The 21,108-nt window shown below is 38.1% G+C and overlaps 1 protein-coding gene across 3 annotated transcripts in view; it reads left to right on the top strand.

The window, feature by feature from the left end:
- Positions 1 to 21,108, top strand: part of KCNH1 (potassium voltage-gated channel subfamily H member 1) — a 335,068-nt gene that overhangs the window by 20,141 nt on the left and 293,819 nt on the right. For all 3 annotated transcript variants that reach the window (XM_081026796.1, XM_081026798.1, XM_081026797.1), the window contains exons 2-3: positions 11,876 to 11,999; positions 15,397 to 15,503. In XM_081026796.1, the coding sequence (XP_080882922.1) occupies positions 11,876 to 11,999; positions 15,397 to 15,503 (231 nt within the window). The remainder of the gene's footprint in view (positions 1 to 11,875; positions 12,000 to 15,396; positions 15,504 to 21,108) is intronic.

Below are 21,108 nucleotides of genomic sequence, written 5' to 3'. Positions count from 1 at the left end.
ATTTGTAGTTTATAAATTGAAGATAATCCAGAATATACCCTTTTCCAGCCAACCAGAGCAGGGTATACACACGTGTGTGCTGGGGCAGCAGAGGGGGGAAGGTAGATGGCTTTCTTTTTGGAGGTAGATTGCTTTCTGACTGGTACTAATATTCTTTCCTCTATTCACACAAGTCCTTGGATTAAATGGGAATGCCTAGACCTTCTTTGACCTAGTGGGAACCTTGCTCCCTGGAAGCTATAATTTCTTGCTTGGGTTAGTAATGAGAGGACACTATGTTGGAATTTTAAATTCTATGATGAGAACTCCTTTGAGTGGGTGGTCAATAGGCTGATGATTCTAATCCTATGGCAATTCCTATTTTTCTGTTTCCTTTCCAAAGTCACTGAAGATGCTAGTGGACTTGGTTTTTCCCAGATAAGGTTGTAGGTGAATATGCACTCCAGGGACAGTGGGAATGGTTGAGGAATGATGAATACCTTTAAAAGGGTGACCAGGATACTTTTATGAGGAATTGCAGTGATACCTGGAGCTTGAAATATATCCTGTTCTCACTTTTTAGTAAATGAAAAATTTAATCACTAACTTAATCTTCCTATTGAATTCATTAAAAATTAAGAACACTTATTTTTATCAAAGTAGTATATGTTCATGGTTAGAAAAATCAAACTGAAGAGCTTATAAATAAAAACAACTCTCCTATGCCTTGTCCCTTTGCCCATCCTGCTCACCAGAGGACACATGTTCTAATTTTAGTTGCTTTTTCTTATGGTTTCTACCATATCTCTAAATAACATGCATCACAACTATTTCTGGATTTATCAATTTTAGATATTATCTGGTGGCTTCTGTTAATTTAGCTGAGTTCTTAGTTCACTTTATTTACTTTCTATTCTTTCTCCTAAGATTATATTTCTCCCTTGTTGGTTATTTTTGCAACTTAAAGTAAAACATTAATACCTTTCTTTTTTATTATGTCTGCTCTAGACATCATCTCATCATTGTTCTCTTTTCTAAGCTTATCATTTATGTTTTTTACAGTGTCAGAATTGATGAGGTTATATTCAGAGACTTATAATTAAATATTCCATACTTTGACTGTGTGTTTGTTTTGCAAATTGGAAATTAATAAGGTGTTTATATTATTATGACAATGATATGACATAGTGTATTTTGGTTTCTCTTCTTTCACAAATTTTTTTGTTGTTATATAAGAATTTACCAGCATTGTTATCAAGTCAGATGTAATGCAGAAAATATAGTGTATTTTTATCTTATCTGTTTCTGTTATATAAAACAATGTAATAGTTAGATAATTACAACCCTCACAAAGTAATACCCCCTCTAATTTACTACCTCTCTGACATCATATATCATTGTTGTAATTCCATGGACTATGTTCCCTGTGCTGTACTCCACATCCTGTGATTCTCTCTCTATGTATTTAATTATAGTTGATATTATTATTTAACTTCAGCTTCAGGTGTATAGCACAGTGGTCAGGTATCTGCACAGTCTAGGAAGTGGTCTCCCTAATAAGTCCAGTATCCATCTGGCACCCCACAAAATCTTTACAAAATTATTGATTATGTTCCCTCAAACTCTATTTTATATCCTCGTGACAATATTGTGATTACTAATTTGTACTTTCTAATCCCTTTACCTTCTTTCCCACCCCCACTCCCACCTAGCAACCATCAGTTTTTTTCCCCTATATCTCTGAATCTCTTTCTGTTTTGTTTGTTAGTTTATTCTGTTCTTTAGATTCCACATATAAGTGAGATCATATGGTATTTGTCTTTCTCTGTCTGACTTATTTCACTTAGCATAATGTTCTCTAGGTCCATCCATGTCATTGCAAGTGGTAATATTTCGTTCTTCTTTACGGTTGAGCAATACTCCGTTGTATAAATGTACCACAGTGCCTTTATCCAATCGTATACAGATGGGCATTTCGGTTGTTTCCATGTCTTGGCTATTGTGAATAGCGCTGCAATAAACGTAGGGGTTCACATATTTTTTTTGAATTGGTGTTTTGGATTTCTTTGGATAGACACCAGGAGTGGAATTGCTGGGTCATAAGGTAGTTCCATTTTCAATTTTTTGAGGTACCTCCATGCTGTTTTCCATAGTGGCTGCACCAATCTGCAATCCCACCAGCAGTGCACCAGGGATCCCTTTTCTCCACATCCTCGCCAGCACTTGTTGTTTGTTGATTTATTGATGATAGCCACTCTGACCGGAGGGAGGGGTTTATCTCATTGTAGTTTAATTTGTATTTCTCAAATGATTAGTGATGTTGAGTACTTTTTCATATGTTTGTTGGCCATCTGTATGTCCTCTTTAGAGAAATGTCTCTTCATGTCCTCTGCTCATTTTTTTAATTGGGTTTTTTTTTTTGGTGTTGAGTTGTATAATATTTTTTTTTATATAAATTTTGGATATTAACCCCTATCAGATGTATCATTGCCAAATGTCTTCTCCCATTCAGTAGGATACCTTTTGGTTTTATTGATGGTTTCTTTTGCTGTGAAGAAACTTTTTAGTTTGATATAATCCTACGTTTATTTTTTCTTTTGCTTCCCTTTTCCAAGAGATATATCAGTAAAAATATTACTAAGGGTAATGTCTGTTAATTTACTTCCTATGTTTTCTTCTAGGAGTTTTATGGTTTCGGGTCCTACATTTAAGTCTTTAATCCATTTTGAATTTATTTTTGTATATGGTGTAAAAAGATGGTCCAGCTTCATTTTTTTTTGCATGTCTGTCTAGTTTGCCCAGCACCATTTATTAAATAGACTGTCTTTACCCCAGTGTAAATTCTTGCTTCCATTGTCATAGATTAAATGACCATTTATGCATGGATTTATTTCTGGGCTCTCTATTCTGTTCCATTGATCTATGTGTCTGTTTTAATGCCAAAACTGTGCTGTTTTGATTACTATAGACCTGTAGTATGATTTGTTGTCAGGTAGCATGATACCTCTCACTTTGTTCGTATTTCTCAAGATTGCTGTGGCTATTTGGGGTCTTTTATGATTCCATATAAATTTTAGGATTATATGTTCTAGTTCTGTGAAAAATTGGTAATTTGGTAAGGATTGCATTGAATCTACATATTGCCTTAGGTAGTATGGACATTGTAAGTATATTAATTCTTCCTATCCATGAGCATGGTACATGTTTCCATTTATTTGTATCTTCTTTAATTCCTCTCTTCAATGTCTTATAATTTTCTGAGTACAGGTCTTTTTCTTCCTTGGTTAAATTCATTTCTAAGTATTTTACTGTTTTTGAAGCAATTGTAAATGGGATTGTTTTCTTAATTTCTCTTTCTGATAGTTATTGATGTATGCAAATGCAACTGATTTCTGAATATTAATTTTGTATCCTGATACTTTACTAAATTCATTTATCAGTTCTAATAGTTTTATGGTGGAGTCTGTGGGGGTTCTCTATACATAGTTTCATGTCATCTGCATATAATGACAATTTTGCTTCCTCCTTTCCAATTTGGATGCCTTTTATTTCTTTTTCTTGTCTGTTTGCTGTGGCTAGAACTTCCAGAACTATGTTGAATAAAAGTGGTGAAAGTGGACAAATTTGTCTTGTTCCTGATCTTGAGGGGAATGGTTTTAGCTTTTCCCCATTGAGTATGATATTAGCGGTGGGTTTATCATATATGGCCTTTATTATGTTGAGATATGAGCCCTCTATTCCCACTTTGCTAAGAGTTTTTATCATAAATGGATGATGGATTTTGTCAAATGCTTTTTCTACATCTATTGATATGACCATATGATTTTTGTTTTCCATTTTGTTAATGTGGTGTATCATGTTAATTGATTTGCAGATATTGAACCAACCTTGCATACCAGAAATAAATCCCACTTGATAGTGTTGTATGAGCTTTCTAATGTATTGCTGAATTCAGTTTGCTAATATTCTGTTGAGGATTTTTGCATCTGTATTCATTAGGGATATTGGCATATAGTTTTCTATTTGTCTAATGTGTTTGTCTCGTTTTGGGATCAGGGTGATTGTGGCCTCGTAAAATGAGCTTGGGAGCCTTCCCTTCTTCTGGATTTTTTGGGATAGTTTGAGGAGAATAGGTGATAATTCTTTTTTGAATGTTTGGTAAAATTCACCTGTGAAACCATCTGTTTCAGGGCTTTTGTTTGTTGGGAGCTTGTTGATTACCAATTCAATTTCATTGGTAGTAACTGGTCTGTTCAGATTTTCTGTTTCTTCTTGCTTCATCCTTGGAAGATTGTATGCTTATAGAAATTTATCCATTTCTTCCAGATTGTCTTATTTGTTGGCATATAGTTGCTCATGAACAGATTTTTTTTGATGCTTCTAATTTTTTTTCCTGTCCCCCAAATTATATATCTTCACTAAATTTTTATGTTATTTATCCCTAGATAACTCTCTTCTGCAACTTCTTTGAACCAGTCCATACTGAATGCTTTCTATTAGCGTTCTTCCCTACTTTCTACATTTAGAGCCACTTTTTCTCTAGTTCCCATATTGTCATCTTTCTTGCTTTACTTCCTCATTTTTGCTGATACACATCTAACTCTCTAAGAAAGAATACATGGGAAATAAATTTACTAGGTCTTAACATACCTTTACATACTTGAAAATACCATTATTTTACCCTTACATTTGATTGTTGTAATTTTTTAAAAAGTCTGGTCTTTTCTCATGTTATTCTTTGTGTTGTCCCAATTAGGATGCATGTTGTGCCTGCTCTTGGGTTGATCCTCTATGTTTTATTTTTTTCTTATGTTTCTTGTCTCTTTCTCTTTCTGTACTACCCTCTGAGACTTCATTTATGTTGAATTTTTAATTGTTACTCACTTTTAGTTAGCAGGAATTCTTGTTTTTTCTCTTATGGATTTTTTCCCCCTGTAATTCTATTTTTTTATGGATGCAATGTCTCTTGAATCTCTCTGAATATACTAATTAGGGATTTTTAAAGAAGTTCTTCTTTGTTTCCTGTATTTTTTCTGCTTCTTCCTTGGTCATTTTTTTCTGTTGATTTTTTTTACTCTTTTTTTTTGTGTGTGTGTGTAGATTTTTACCCTTTTAATTCATTTACTTTTGTTTTAGTGAGGCATAGGATAGGAAAGAAAATAAATACATGTTGTCAAACTATTATTTATAACTGTTTATCCTTCCCTTCTAAAACATAATCTCAGCGGGGCATTAGCCATTCAAATGTTCACTTAGTTTTTTCCTCTTACTCTAGGTCTTCTGATGGAAATTAATTACAGTTTCAGGAGTCAAGAGAAATAGTTACACAGACTAGACTTCATGTGTACCTCGGGGTAATTTCATAAATATTGTACTTCTTTTAAGACTTAGTTGTTCAGTTCAAGAAATGTGAGTTTATTCGGGGAGAGAAGAATAACATGAAGAGTTATTCTGTCTCTAGGACAAAGTGAAAGATCTTGAGCTTGAAGACCCTTCCCTGTCTGGTCTTCAGGGTCATCTCCTTTCTGGCTACCTTTTGTGTGTCTACACCAGTCTGCCATACATTTCATGCTGCTAGACCTTTGCTCATGCTAGGTCCTATGCCTAGGTCCTACAACTTCTTGAGTTCACCAAAGGCAGGCATCATATTTTAATTCCTAGTAGTTTCATCTTAGGCATTCAAAATATTTAACTGAATCTTACTCATCCTTCTAGCCTAGAGCAAGTTCAAGTGTGACCCCTTTGAATCACAGTCCTTTACCTCCCTCAGAATTAATCATTTTCTTACCTTTTTTTTTTCAGTTAGTTGTTGCATATGTCTATTTGTCCTGGTAAGTTCTTGGAGGGCATGGATCATATCTCATCAAGCTGGATATTGCCAGGGTCTTGCATTGTGCTTGATACCTAGTGGGCACTCAAAAAGTATAGGCATACCTCATTTTATTGTACTTCTCTTTATTGTAGCAACCCTGCGTTAAGCAAGTCTATGGTGCCAGTTTTTCAATAGTATTTGCTCACTTTGTGTCTCTCTCTCTATTGGCAATTCTCACAATATTTAACACTTTGTCATTATTATAATATTTGGATCTTTGATGTTGCTATTATAATTGTTTTGGGGTGCTATGAACTGCACCCATGTAAGATGGCAAACTTAACTAATAAATGTCATGTGCGTTCTGATTGCTCTACCAACCATTCATCATCCCACTCTCTCTCCCTCACCTCCAGCATCCCTATTACCTGAGACACAATATTAAAATTAGGCCAATTGATAATCCTACAATGACCTCTAAGTGTTCAAGTAAAAGGAAGAGTCACATGTTGCTCACTTTAAATCAAAAGCTAGTGAGAAAAGCATGTTGAAAGCCAAGACAGACAGAAACCTGGCCTCTTGTGTCAAACAGTTAGCCAAGTTGTGAAACAAAGAAAAAGTTCTGGAAGGAAATTAAAAGTGTTACTCCAGTGAACACATGAATGATAAGGAAGCAAAACAGCCTTACTGTTGACATGGAGAAAATTTTAGTGGTCTGGATAGAAGATCATACCAGCCACAACATTCCCTTAAGCCAAAGCCTAATCTAGAGGAAGGCCCTAATTTGCTATAATTACATGAAGGCTGAGAGAGGAGAATAAGCTGCAGAAGAAAAGTTTGAAGCTAGCAGAGGTTGGTTCATGAGGTTTAAGAAAAGAAGCCATCTCCATAACATAAAAGTGCTGGAGCAAGTGCTGATGTAGGAACAGCAGCAAGTTTTCCAGAAGATCCAGCTAAGATAATTCAAGAAGGTGGCTGCGCTACACAACAGATTTTCAATGTAGATGAAACAGCCTTCTGTGGAAGAAGATGCCATCTAGGACTTTCATAGCTAGAGAGGAAAAGTCAATGTCTGGCTTCAAAGCCTCAAAGGACAGGCTGACTTTCTGGGCAGGGGCTAATGCAGCTGGTGACTTTAAGTTTAAGCCAATGCTCATTTACCATACTGAAAACCCTCTGCCCGTGCTCTATAAGTGGAATAACAAAGCCTGGATAACAGGATATCATGGTTTACTGAATATTTTAAGCCCACTGTTGAGACCTACTGCTCAGAAAAGAAGATTCCTTTCAAAATATTACTGCTCAGTGACAATGCACCTGGTCACCCAAGAGCTCTGATGGAGATGGACAATGAGATTAATGTTGTTTTCATGCCTGCTAACACAACATCCATTCTGCAGCCCATGGACCAAGGAGTAATTTCAACTCCAGCAGTCTTATTACTGAAGAAATACGTTTTGTAAGGTAGCTGCCCTACATAATGATTCTCTGATGGATCTGGGCAAAGTAAATTGAAAACCCCCCGGAAAGGAGTCACAATTCTAGATGCTGTTAAGAACATTTGTGATTCATGGGAAGAAGTCAGAACATCAACATTAACAGGAGTTTGGAAGAAGCTGATTACAACCCTCATGGATGACTTGGATGGCTTTAAAACTTCAGTGGAGAAAGTGACTGCAGATGTGGTGGAAATAGCAAGAGAACTAGAATTATAAATGGAGCCTAAAGATGTGACTGAATTGCTGCAATTTCAAGATAAAATTTTAACAGATGAGGAGTTCTTACAGATGAGGGAAGAAAATGTTTCCTTGAGATGGAATCTACTCCTGGCAAAGATGCTGTGAAGGTTGTTGAAATAACAAAGAGTTTAGAATGTTACATAAACAGAGTTGATGAAGCAGCAGCAGGGTTTGAGAGGATTAACTCCAAGTTTGAAAGAAGTTCCACTATGGGTACAATGCTATCAAACAGCATCACATGCTACAGAGAAAATGTTCATGAAAAGAATCAATTGATGCAGTAGACTGCTTCATTATTGTCTTATTTTTAAAAATTGCCACAGCCACTCCAACCTTAAGCAACCACCACCCTGATCAGTCAGCAACCATCAACATCGAGGCAAGATCTTCCACCATCAAAAAGATTACCATTTGCTAAGGAAGAAGTAAAATTGTCATCATATGCAGATGACATGATACTATATATAGAGAACCCTAAACACTCCACCAAGAAACTATTAGAGCTGATAAATGAATTAGGAAAGTAGCAGGGTACAAAATTAGTATTAATAAATTAGTTGCATTTGTATATACCAACAATAAAATATCAGAAGGAGAAATTTAAAAATATCCCATTTACAATTGCTTCAAGACTATAAAATACCTGGAAATAAATTTAATCAAAGAAGTGAAAGATCTGTACTCAGAAAATTGTAAGACACTGAAGAGAGAAATTAAAGAAGATACAAATAGGTGGAAACATGTACCATGCTCATGGATAGGAAGAATTAATATAGTTAAAATGTCCATACTGCCTAAGGCAACATACAGATTCAACGCAATTCCTATCAAACTACCAAGGACGTTTTTCACAGAAATAGAACATATAATCCTAAAATTTATGTGGAACCATAAGAGACCCCGGATAGCCTCAGCAATCTTGAGAAATAAGAACAAAGTGGGAGGTATAATGATACCTGACATCAAATTATACTACAAGATAACAGTAATCAAAACAACATGGTACTGGCATAAAAACAGACACATAGATCAATGGAATAGAATAGGGAGCCCAGAAATAAATCCATGCCTATATGGTCATTTAATCTACGACAATGGAAACAAGAATTTACATTGTGGTAAATACAGTCTATTTAGTAAATGGTGCTGGGAAACTTGGACAGACACATGCAAAAAAATGAAGCTGGACCACCTCCTTACACCATATACAAGAATAAATTCAAAATGGATTAAAGACTTAAATGGAAGATCTGAAACCATAAAATTCCTAGAAGAAAATATGGGAAGAAATTTTACAGATATTACCTGGAGTATGATTTTTGCTGATGTATCCCCTTGGGCAAGGGAAGTAAGAGAAAAAATAAACATGTGGGATTACATCAAACTAAAAAGTTTTTTCAGAGCAAAGGAAACCATCAATAAAACAAAAAGGGATCCCTACTGAATGGGAGAAGATATTTGCCAAAGATATATCCAGTAGGGGGTTAATATCTCAAATTTATAAAAAACTCACTCGACTCAACTCCAAAAAAACAAACAACCCAATTAAAAAAATGGGCAGAGGACATGAAGAGATATTTTTCTAAAAAGGATATACAGATGGCAAACAGACATATGAAAAAATGCTCAAACTCACTAATCATTAGAGAAATGCAAATAAAAACCACAATGAGATATCACCTCACCCCACTCAAAATGGCTATCATCAATAAATCAACAAACGACAAGTGCTGGCGAGGATGTGGAGAAAAGGGAACTGTTGGTGGGATTGCAGATTAGTGTAGCCACTACGGAAAACAGTATGGAGGTATCTCAAAAATCTGAAAATGGAACTACCTTACGACCCAATAATTCCACTCCTAGGTATCTATCCGGAGAAATCCAAAACTTTAATTCCAAAAAATTTGTGCACCCCTATGTTTATTGCAGCACTATACACAATAGTCAAGACATGGAAACAACTGAAATGCCCATCGGTAGATGACTGGATTAAGAAACTGTGGTACATTTATACAATGGAGTATTACGCAGCCATAAAGAAGAAAGTAATCTTACCATTTGCAACAACATGGATGGACCTAGAGAACATTATGTTAAGTGAAATAAGTCAGACAGAACGACAAATACCTTATGATCTCACTTATATGTGGAATCTAAAGAAAAGAATAAGTGAATGAACTAATCAGAAACAGTGCTGGAGACAAAGAGGAAAAACTGAGGGTTGCTAGATGGGAGGGTGTGTGGGGATAACGGGGAAGATGAGGGGATTAGAAAACAGTCGGTAACCACAAGATGGCCAAGGGGTTTTGAAAATTAATTTGGGGAATGTAATCAATAATGTTGTAAAGATTTTGTAGGGTATCTGATGGACACTTGTCTCGTTAGGGAGACCACCTCAAGGAAGATGTAGATGCTTGATTAATGCACTGTACACCTAAAGCTGAAGCTGAACAATAATGAACTTCAACTACAGTTTTATACACACACACACACACACACACATATATATACATACACATATACATATACATATATATATATATATATATATATATATATAGTTACAAGAAGTGGAGTACAGCATTTGGAATAGAGACAGTGGAAATGTAATGGCTGTGTGCGATGTCAGCGGGGTAGTGGATGGGGAAGGGGGGTTGTCACTGTGTGAGGGATATAAATGATAAATGTCTAAGTATTACATTGTTTTGTGCACCTGAAACTAATAAAAACAAGATTACCATTTACTGAAGGATCAAATGATGGTAGCATTTTTTAGAAATAAAGCGTCTTTTAGTTAAGGTGTGTACATTATTTTTTTGGACATAATGCTATTGCACATTTAATAGACTACATTACAGTATAAACATAACTTTGATATGCACTGGGAAACCAAATAATTTCTGACTCGTTTTATTGCGACATTTACTTTATTGTGGTGGTCTGGAACCGAACCCTCATATTGTTGAGGTATGCCTATACTTATGTTTATATGGGGGAGATGGAAAGAAGAACTGGTTGTAGATTTTCATTAAAAGTATGTTTATAAAATTAGCATGTTTACAGATTAAGTTCATGAAAGTTGTGTTTTATTTTCCTTTTAAATAGATTAAAGCATTCTCAAAAATAGATTACCGGATTTAGTTATTCCTCTTTACTTTGCCTCCTCTACTCCTTCCCACATAGATGAAGGGATGGTTACCCATACTGTGAATAAATTGTAAATGTTGTACTAGAAAAAATTAACCAGCCAATTAAATGAGGACATGATGTGTCACCATTATTTCACTTAAAGTGGCGTACATCTGTAAACAAAACACCATACAGTTTAGAACAAAAGAAGGGTATATGCCTGTCCTCCCTCTTTTTCTTCCTCCTCCCTCCCTTTTTCCCGCCCTTTCTTTCTTTTTGGGAATGGGTGACTATTCTGTGCAGAGGAGAGAAGCAAGCTAAAATAATGTTTACATTTAAGTTCTGGATATTATTTGCTTAATTTAAGGTCTTGAAAAGAAAAGAGGGACAGTTGGTTTCCTGAGCACAGAAAGTGTTGAAGAGTTGATCTTCAGAACTGTGGGAAGTGGCGAGAACACTAAACAGCCAGACTTCTCTGGCCTACTTAATCCCTGCCGTGAAGTGAATGGTGGGCTGCTGCTCTGTGAAAGCGCTTCCCAACACAGCTTCTGGGGCTACAAAATCTCCAAATCAGCAAGAAGGTTTTGCATTGGGAGCATCTGGCTCAGGCTCTAGGAAGCTCTGGAATTAGGAGGAGCTAGTCACTTCCTCACCAAGAGGAGGGCTGTCTGTGTTCCAAGAGGCCCCCTTCCTCTGCCTCTCTAACACGGCCTTCTCTGAGGGTGGGTGAAGGCTAATCAGGGTTAACAAGACCAATCTGTAGCTTCTAGACAAAGGACTGACAAGCCTGAGATACTGGATAAAGCCCGGGAGAAATTACTTTGGGTTGTGTCTTGCTCCATATTACCAGAATAACTTTCACTGAGATGAAAAATTTGGACTAGAACGTGTCTCATGGGAATCACTGGATTTCTGCAGGATTTGTTGGTTGCTTGGTTGGTTGGTTGGTTGGTTGGTTAAGCATGCTTTCTTTTTGCTAACTTCTTCTTGGGATATAGTAACCTTAGCATTTGCATTCAAAATATTCACTCTAAAGCAGTGTTCTTTTGTATTCCTTGAAGGGCCATTTTCCTGTTTAAAAGACTATTATGGAGGGAAGCAAAATTACCTGGCTTAGTTGACATTATTTATGTCCTCATTGAATCTCAGCTAATGTCTTGCCTCATGTGCCCTTTTCTTTTTCTTCTTCTTCTTCTTCTTCTTTTTTTTTTAACAGATACTAATTTTGTGTTGGGGAATGCCCAGATAGTGGACTGGCCTATCGTGTACAGCAATGATGGATTTTGCAAGCTGTCTGGCTATCACAGGGCGGAAGTGATGCAAAAAAGCAGTACCTGCAGGTATTTATGATTGGGGCTGTTCTATTGGACAATCTATCATGGTATCTTTTGGAAAAAGAAAATGGCTGACTCAGTGTGGGAATCGCCTTTCTCTCATTCAATGTTTATTCAGGACTATTTATGGCAATATCATCTCCAGTTCACACACTGTGCTGGGAAAGTCAGACTTAAAACATGGTTCCCACAACTTAGGAACTTGCAGTGAGATGGGGGAAAACCTAAGAAATCTCAGGAAAATCATTTTATCTGTAAAATGCGAACGCAGGAGTTTATGAGGTTTTAGATAAAACTGAACATGCAAGTTAGAAGATTCAATAAAGTTAAAAAAAATTTAGACGATTAAATTAATTTTAAGATTTGTGAACCATTTTATTAGAAGAATAACTACAGCGTTGGAGACAAGGTCCTTGTTCATAGGGCTTTCCATTAGAAAAACAGAACAGAAGCGATATTTTGTTGCCTTCTCGTTCTTGTTACATTCCTCTCTGGTCTCTAACTCAAAGGCACAGGCAGATGGAGCTAACAGTGTAGCTTGTGTGTTTCACAGGGTTACTAACCAAACAGCACCTGTGAGCCATGGTGCTAGAACAGCTGTTTTACAGCATCTTTAAGGTGTTGAGTGGAAAGCCTGCAGTGCCTTGGGAAGGTCTTGCTCAGCATTGTCTTTGCCTCCTCTCACTCCCTTCTTTCTTCGGAGTCCTCTGTCTTCAGTGTGTTTGCATGAAGCAGAATCATTTCCCCAGTCCTGCCAAGTCAACAAAGAAACTCATCTACGAAGGGTGCGAAAACTTGTCTGCCCCAGGCATTGTCTTTGGTTTTCAGAAGTTGCATTTTCGCGGTATTAAGTCAGCCAAGTAACTAGTTTGGTGAAAAGGATGAAATGTTTTCAAATCTTATCATTTTCTTAAATTTTAGGTTTGGGGGACTGGGAAATAGAAAGCTGAAGATTCCCCCCCTCCCGACCCATTGCTCAAAGGTTTAGAAATTATGACTCTTAAGTAATGCAATAGAATTCTCTCATATTCTTGGTATGCTTTTTATCCTCTTAAGTGTGTATATCTGCATCTACATCTATATCTGTATATGCACATATACAATTACAACAAATTAGGAGAGTTAGCTTTCCTTTTTAGTGTGACTTAAGCTTACCTATCTTGCTTCTTATTGGCTACAATCAGCTCCATTAAGAAAATCAGATAAATTTGCTATTTTAGCCAACTTCTCTAAGAAACTTGTTTAATCCCTGAAGTGTCCTTTCTCAAAAGCAAGCATACCTTGTGCTAGCTGGATTTCTCATAGCTCAGGAGACTCTTTTGCTTACTTCTTGCATTGCAGGCATCTGAAATCTAATGTCCAGGAAAAGGAAATTTATCACCTATGAATAAATTACAGCTTGAGAAAGTACCTAGGATGAATGAGAGCTGGGTGTCATTATGGTACTTCATTTGTTTGAAGACTCTATTTTACAGCCATTTGTTTTACCTTGTGAAGGAAATTGCCAGCACATATGCCATCCCATTGCTTAAATGGAGGTCACTTATCTAGCAAATTAACTCACAGAAAGTGGAAGGAAGCTGAAAAGGCTTGTGAGCAACTGGCTACATAAAATGGTCATAGAGCTTAAGTTTTTCCCTTGTAGGACTGATGCAGTCCTGATCTATCTTTCTTTTTAAAGAGAATACAACAAGCTCGATTATCTCTTTTCCTGGTTTTGTAGTTGAAGAGTGCAACCCAAAGGCAGAGCGTTGCCTGAGATAGGCAGAGGGGAAACACAGCTCTCAGTGGGTTGGGAAGGGACATAATAAAAGTGACATAGAATTCATAAAGTCAACAGCCAGGGCACTTTCCTTACAGGGTGTTGGGAATCGGAAGCCTATAGTATGCCGAAGGCTGTGCCAGTATCAAGCAAAGCATGGCACTTGACCTGGTGGTTCAGGAATTGCACTTGATCATCTCGGTGGTTCTTTTTACCTCTGAAATTCCACGATTCTGTGATTCAAGTCATCAAAATTCAGTTAGATTGAAATCAGTAGGCACAGCTTTAGAAGATGGGGCGGGTACTCAACAGTAAGCCCATGCCTCTGCTTCTACGTTACCTAAGACTTGAGGGCTGAGTGTTGCTGTCCCTCCTTGCTGTCACCGGAGGCCTGGGGTTGGCAGGGGAGATGCTCGCTGGGTCCATGGGGAGCCTTTGTCAGAGGACTGGCTTTTCGAGCCCCATGGAGAGATGGCTTTTTCTCCTCTTGCATTTGGTTCGTGTCCTGTGCCATGGCTGGCCCTGCCTCATTGGGGGTGTATCTTGTTCCCAGAGGAACAAACCTTGGTTTCCAGACCATTTTCACTGTGGGGCCTAAGCAGTTTCACCTCCTCTGTTGAGAATCAGCACTAATAGGTAGGAGCTTCTACTCTCCAGAGGTTTTCTCTAGCTTTTTTTCATGCTTCTGATATCCCCCCTTAGCCAACTTTTCTCCAAACATGAGCAGTAGGGAGGTGTAGTCGTAAGCATTTGTAGGATTTTATTATCTCAATTTTTTAAAATTCAATGCCTTCTCTCTCTCTCTCTCTCTCTCTCTCTCTCTCTCTCTCTCTCTCTCTCTCTCTCTCTCTCTCTGTGGGCGGAGTCGGGTAGGAAAAAGACCTGTACAGACAGTGGCTGAATATTTGGTTCCTTCTTTAGCTCTGTCTGAATATTTAGAGCATCAAATTGCACCCCTTCTTTTGTGTGGTTGGTAAATTTTTGTGATTTTTTTTCTATTCTTTTGTTTATTTTGTTGGGAATTAGAAGGAGAAAAATCTTTGGTACAAATTTACTCTGCATCGTTCCTAAGAGTTCTTTTTGGATAAAATTTAAATTACTTCACATGGCTTATAAGACCATGCTCTCCTGCAGGCTCTGGCCTGTACTTACCTCTGTGTCATCTGTTGCAAAATTTCCCCTCACTGTTTGTGTTTCAGTCACACTGCATTGAACTACATTCAAGTTCCAGAATTAACCTCATTTTCACCTGTATGATTTTGCACGTGCCAATTTCTTGCCTGGAATGTTCTTTCTTCTTTTGTTTCTCTGTTAATTTCCATCTGCTCTTTAGATCTCATTTGTCCTTACCTCTGGGAAGCCTTCTGTGATTCCTCAGACAGTGCTCTGTGACTACTCTGTGTTCTGTTATTCCTTATGTGTTGGTCATACTATTTTCTGATCTACTCTTTTCTGCTCTTTTATTTTTCCTTTCTCTTATTTTTGATTGAATGTTTTTAGTGTGTGTGTGTGTGTGTGTGTGTGTGTGTCCGTTCCACATAGCAGAATGCTAGGTATAGAACGGATATTTAACATACACTGATATGTTAACAAATAATAAATATTTGTTAATCTAACTTGAGCTCTTTGGTTGATTTGCAGTTTTATGTATGGGGAGCTGACTGATAAAGATACAATTGAAAAGGTGCGGCAAACATTTGAGAACTATGAGATGAATTCCTTTGAAATTTTGATGTACAAGAAGAACAGTGAGTATTCAGACCATTCTGAACCATATCTTAATGTGCTTGGTAAAGTAAAATATTTCTTCTTCCTTTGTTGCTCTTTTGGGTATTTTTCTGTCCCATCAGCTAACTGTTGTTACTTGAAGCTATTGTGTGTGTTGGGATAAATGGCATAGATTGATGAGTTAGACTCTTCCTTATAGGGACATTTGAAAATGTCACTAAGCAGTCAAGACTTGTTGATCTTTTTCCTGCCAAGAATTAGTGTTTAGTGCTGGTTTACTTATGGTGAGTTGCTGGCTTAAGACACTTGTAGACTTTGTACCTCCTTGGGAGAGGGGAAGAGATGGGACAGAAACTCTGTCCGTTTCACCTTTGTATCTGTCTTCCACAGCCCCTAGCACAGGAGGTAATGCCAGATTTTCTGAATACAATTTTGTTCTTCCGGTGACTCCAGTTTTTCATCTGGAGACAGCATTTAATAGACACAGTGCATTGTTAATTTGTATTTGTTTTGGCTACAATTACTTCTACAAAGCATGTTAATGGAATTTTAGGTCAGTAGCCATACACAGTATAGAACTTGCTTTTCTCTTAGGAGAATGGAGATTAGCTACATTAGAAGTATAAGTGCGGCATCTGGCTGTAGCAGGGCTGCAGAGGTGTCAACAGTGCTTTGCTTTTGTTTCTCAAAATGCTATTTTGTTTGTCAAGAATCCTGTTCTTTATCTGTAGGATAGAATGGTAGGTCATAGGTTCAACAGAACATTTCCAGAGTGGCCCAGATGGTGTATTTATTTTGTTGGCATTCAGAGTCATATGTTTTGCTTTGGAAAACAAAGGTCACCATGCTGCTTTTGTCTGGAAGGAGCTGGGACCATTTCTTCAGTCTGGCATGGTGGAGCTGGCAACTAAGAGGACTGTTTGCTTGGTGGCCTGTGCCAGTGCTGCTGGTCTGAGAGTTTGGCTCTGGGCACCGACAAATCCAAGAGGGTTGGTCCTGTAGCTTTCATGATAGAGAGGTTGCTTTGCTCCACCTCACTCCTTCAGCCAGTAGGTCTAGCTCCTACCCTGCTATTCGGCATAAGAGGAATGAGGTGAAAGGCCATGAGTGGCTCTGTGCCAGTCCTTGCACTATGGGCAGCTCAACTCAGAGCAATGGTTCTGACCTGAAGCATGCCAGCAGTGGCCTTCCCTTCCCCCGTGCCTCAGCTAATAGCCTAAGTGAAAGGTTTTGTGTATTCAACAGCGGATTTCCCCACGGCACAGTATGCTAATCGGGGAGGTGTATCACCAAAATGCTTTGCATTTATATTTTGCTTCAGAGCCTTCAAGCTTCATTAGACTATGCATTTAACTTGTCTAAATTCAACTACACATGTTTGGCAGAAAAGGGAGAGAGAGGGAAACATAATTTAACTTGAGTTAGTGATTTCGATTGCCATTCCCTTCAATGAGCATGTGCCCCAGAATGAATATGAGGTGGGACAGGAGAATCTGCTCTTCCCTCAGCTTCCTCCAGGGATGAAGGCTAAGTATTGTATCTCATTGCACTGAAGGCGACTGTGGTATTTGAAACTACCTACCATGTGGGTAGACATGGCCTCTGCAAGTGAGCCAGTTAGTTCAACTGATGTTCTACAGAGAATCAGCATTTCTTCCCTCCCTGAAGATTGAGGGGGGTTTATTGAGAGACGAATGTCAGCCTGGGCTACACTTTATGGATGATGTTAAGGCATTTTCAAGAATAATGGTGATCATATGCAATTTTTACCTTACCTTTGACTATTTTAAAATGTTGATTCTCTAAGCCTTGAGAAGTAGGTATAGTGATGTTAATTATCTCCATAGTATAAGGATTAAATAGTTTAATTCCTCTGAGGTCATGCAGATCCAGGACCTGTTTCCAGTGGCCTTGCTCCGTGGCCATTCTTCCTAGACTGTGACAGTGCAACTGTGGGTGCAAGGCAGGCGATACCCTGTATAGGGGCAACTGGAAACCAGCTTGTGGTTTGCTTGCTGAGGCCTCCGTGTCCCCGGCCTAGAATTGCATCTGTGCTGAGGGAAGAGCTTCTGTTTCTGATTTACACAGAGATGTCTGGTGCGCTGGCAGGGCTCCGTAGAAGGCTAAGCGTGTACATAAATTGTGAAGCATGAAATTGATGCAGATAGTGTCAGTTTCTTCCTGGGAACCTTCTCACTTCCCCCGACTCCTCCATCTCTTACCCTCGCCTGAGGAATTTAGAAACTTGAAATTATTTGTTAAGCCTGGGAATATTATAGCAGTTACACCAAATTCTATGCTTTTTCCCAACAACTTTTTATTGACCAGTTCTGTCAGACACTAGGCCAGAGATGCAGTTACGGAGAGACAAACATAACCTCTACTCTTAGAGCATTCACAGGGGTGGGGGCAGCATTCACAGGACAGAGCCATAATGTTCTGATGGTGACACCACATAGCGGGATTACTTAACCCTAATGTATGAGGTCAGGGAAGGCAGTCTTCCTAGAAGACAGGAAGTCCATGCAGAAACTGAAGGGTAGGTGGGAGATGGGCAAAGAGCAAAGAGTACCTCTGGCTGATGAAATGCAGGTATGAGAGCTGTCAATTAAGTTCGCGAACTCATCCTAGAAAAAGTACTGCATACCTCATTGCTAAATATCACAATGGTCACCTTGGGAAGCTATGCACTGACGCCAGCACCTAGTCTATCCTTCAAAGCAATTTTGGAACTTCTTTTCTGGAATGGCCCTCAGAGCTGTCGTTGTATTACCCTTGATGTCCTGAATGTCATCCAAATATCTTCCTTTTAATATATCCTTTATCTTCGGTAAAGAAAGAAGTCATTGGGGGCCAGATCAGGTGAGTAGGGAGGGTGTTCCAGTACAGTTATTTGTTTACTGGCTAAAAACTCCGATAGACAGTGCTGTGTGAACTGGTGCATTGTCGTGATGCAAGAGCCATGAATTGTTGGCGAAAAGTTCAGGTCGTCTAACTTTTTCCATGCAGCCTTTTCAGCACTTCCAAATAATAAACTTGGTTACCTGTTGGTCCAGTTGGTACAAATTCATAATGAGTAATCCCTCTGATATCAAAAAAGGTTAGCAACATTGTTGCAACAAGTTCGTGAACTTAATTGTAGAACCTCGTAAACAAGGGTTAACCAATGAGGTGGCAAAGTTAATAACAGCCAGTAACACGGCTACGTTAAAGAGTTTAGAATTTGTCTTAAGAGCAGCAGTTGTGGGGAAAGAGGGTGGGAGTGAGACACATTGAGGGGTTTTAAGCAGGGTTAAGTATATAATCAGATTTTCATTTTAGAAAGATGATTGCAGTAGAGTGTGGAGATAGAAGGGAGCATAGGAGATTGGAGGTTGGGGTCCGCTAGGGATCACCCGGTGACAAGATGAGTGTGGCCTGCTGAGGGGAAGAGGCCGTTGAGATGGTGAGATGTTGAGGGTGGAGAGGGGAAAGGGAGAAGGCTGAATGTAGGACTTTGTTAGTGGTGACCAGTGACTGGCTCTTCCCTCAGTTTACCCAGCTCTAGGCAGTGCCCAGGTAGTGGGAAACACAGCATTTCCTGTCAGCAACTCCTCGTTTGGCCTGAAGTGAAACTTAACCGAAATTCTAGCTCAGAGCTGGACCTGGAGGAGGTGCTCAGCAAATGTTTGTTGAGTGGCTTTGAAAGGAACTTGAGAGTTACCAAGAAACAGATGAGTGAAAGAAAAGTATGTGATTTGGAGTGAGGGCTTGGGAGCTGAGGAGTGAGCAGTGTGGGGCGGAACTGAGCTGTGTTGGTCTCATAGGAGCAGATTGAACATAAATGGATGGGACAAGAGGAAAAAGGAGGCAGAGTTTGCTTCTACTTTCAAACTTTGTGGTTCATTAGATTGAAATGTTCAGCATTTTAAAGCAGTATAGAGTCCCCTGGGGGAAAACTCGCCCCCGTTGAGATTTTAAAATGTGAAATGCCATCATCTAAAAGAATATTTATTTTTCTCTGTCATTTTTAAATTAATGCATTTTTACTATGGAGAGTACATGAAGGTATAAAGAAGAAAAACAATCCCCCAAAGACTCAAAGTCTCAGGGGAATACTACTATACTCTTAACTTTTTGGTAGGTTCACTTTTAGTTTTTGTCTGTGTACATGTTACATAATTGAGATTTTGACATATATGCAACTCGAACTCATACAATTATGTAATCTTTTATCACAAAATTATCCCCATCATTAAAATTCCCCATAAACATAATTTAGAAAGAATTTTATTAACACTTCCTCTATTATTGGATATTTATAAGGCTCTAACTTTTTTTTATTAAGCACAACGTTAAGATGAATATCTGTGTGTAAAGATATCTTGTTGACATTATGAAATATTTCCTAGAAGTTGAGAAGTACTGTGTCAAAGTATGTGAACTAAGGTTCCTGAGACATTTTGCCAAGTAGTGTTGTGAGAATTGAACCCATTTTCAAGTTCACTTTAAAATTGTGAGCATCTGATTCATTGTACTGCACCAGCATTGAATAGTATAACTTTTAAATTATCAAATTGCCTATAATTAATTTTTTTCTTTGCTTAATGAGTATTTTTAATGCTAGTGAGACTGAAATATTTTTTCCATTTACTATCCATTTAACATTACCCTTTTGTGTGTTAATTGTTCAGGTTCTTTGCCCATATATTCTATTTAAATCCAGTGATTTTGTTACTGATTTTTTATAAGCTCTTAATAAATTCTTTTGATTCTTTTCCTCCCCCCTTCCATTATTTAGTATTTGCAAGCACAACTTTGTAAAAAGGAACTTCTATTGATAAGCATTAATGTTTGTCCTACCTTTTGGGGAGTTGGGAGTAATTAGCAGAAGACTTCAGGGTATGTTTTGGAATGAGTGTATAGAATGTTATTACATATCTTCAAGGATAGATTATTTGAAAGATTTCTTTCTATCTGTTGGCCAGTCTGACCAATAAACCTGGGCCTTTCAGTGGTGCTATATGTTTTGTATCGTTATTGAAGTCATTCTCAGTATGCTCGATAATTCTCCTACATCACTGACAGGCATCATTAATGAATTCATTCAGTAAATATTTTAGGTGGTCACTCTTGTGCTAGTCAATTAGTTTTCCCATTTTTCAAACAAGACAATCAAGAAGTATCAGCCTGAGTGAAAGTAGTATACCCTTTGGGTACAGCATGACTGACTCCATGACTTGTGATGAGGCTGGTGGCCCCGTGTTTGGAAGCTCTGGGTCAGCTTCTCCATCACAGAAGCCCTGGGAAAGGCATCTTACAGCATTTTGCCAAGCCAGCAAGGAGAAGCTGCTGGCCAAGTACTTATTGATTACCTACTGTAGGCCTGTCGGTTTGAGCCAAAGAGATCCAGGTATAAGAAAACGAGCCTGACTTTGAGGGGGTTACAATCTAGTTGTGGAGACAAATCTAATAGGAAAAAAATAATATTCTGCCTCGTTTCCTAATGGATTGTCTTTTACTTATTCAGTGCTAGCAGCTGTAAGGGATATTGACCCTAAACACATATGTAACATAAAATACTTTTCCTTTTAGAGACTCTTTAAAATATCATATAAAAGTGAAAAATAATGACAAACGTCTAAG

This window comes from Rhinolophus hipposideros (assembly GCF_964194185.1).
Source record: "Rhinolophus hipposideros genome assembly, chromosome: 19".
Taxonomy (NCBI): domain Eukaryota; kingdom Metazoa; phylum Chordata; class Mammalia; order Chiroptera; family Rhinolophidae; genus Rhinolophus; species Rhinolophus hipposideros.
The sequence above is the reverse complement of the archived record's forward strand: the minus strand, read 5'-3'. Positions and strand labels throughout refer to the sequence as shown.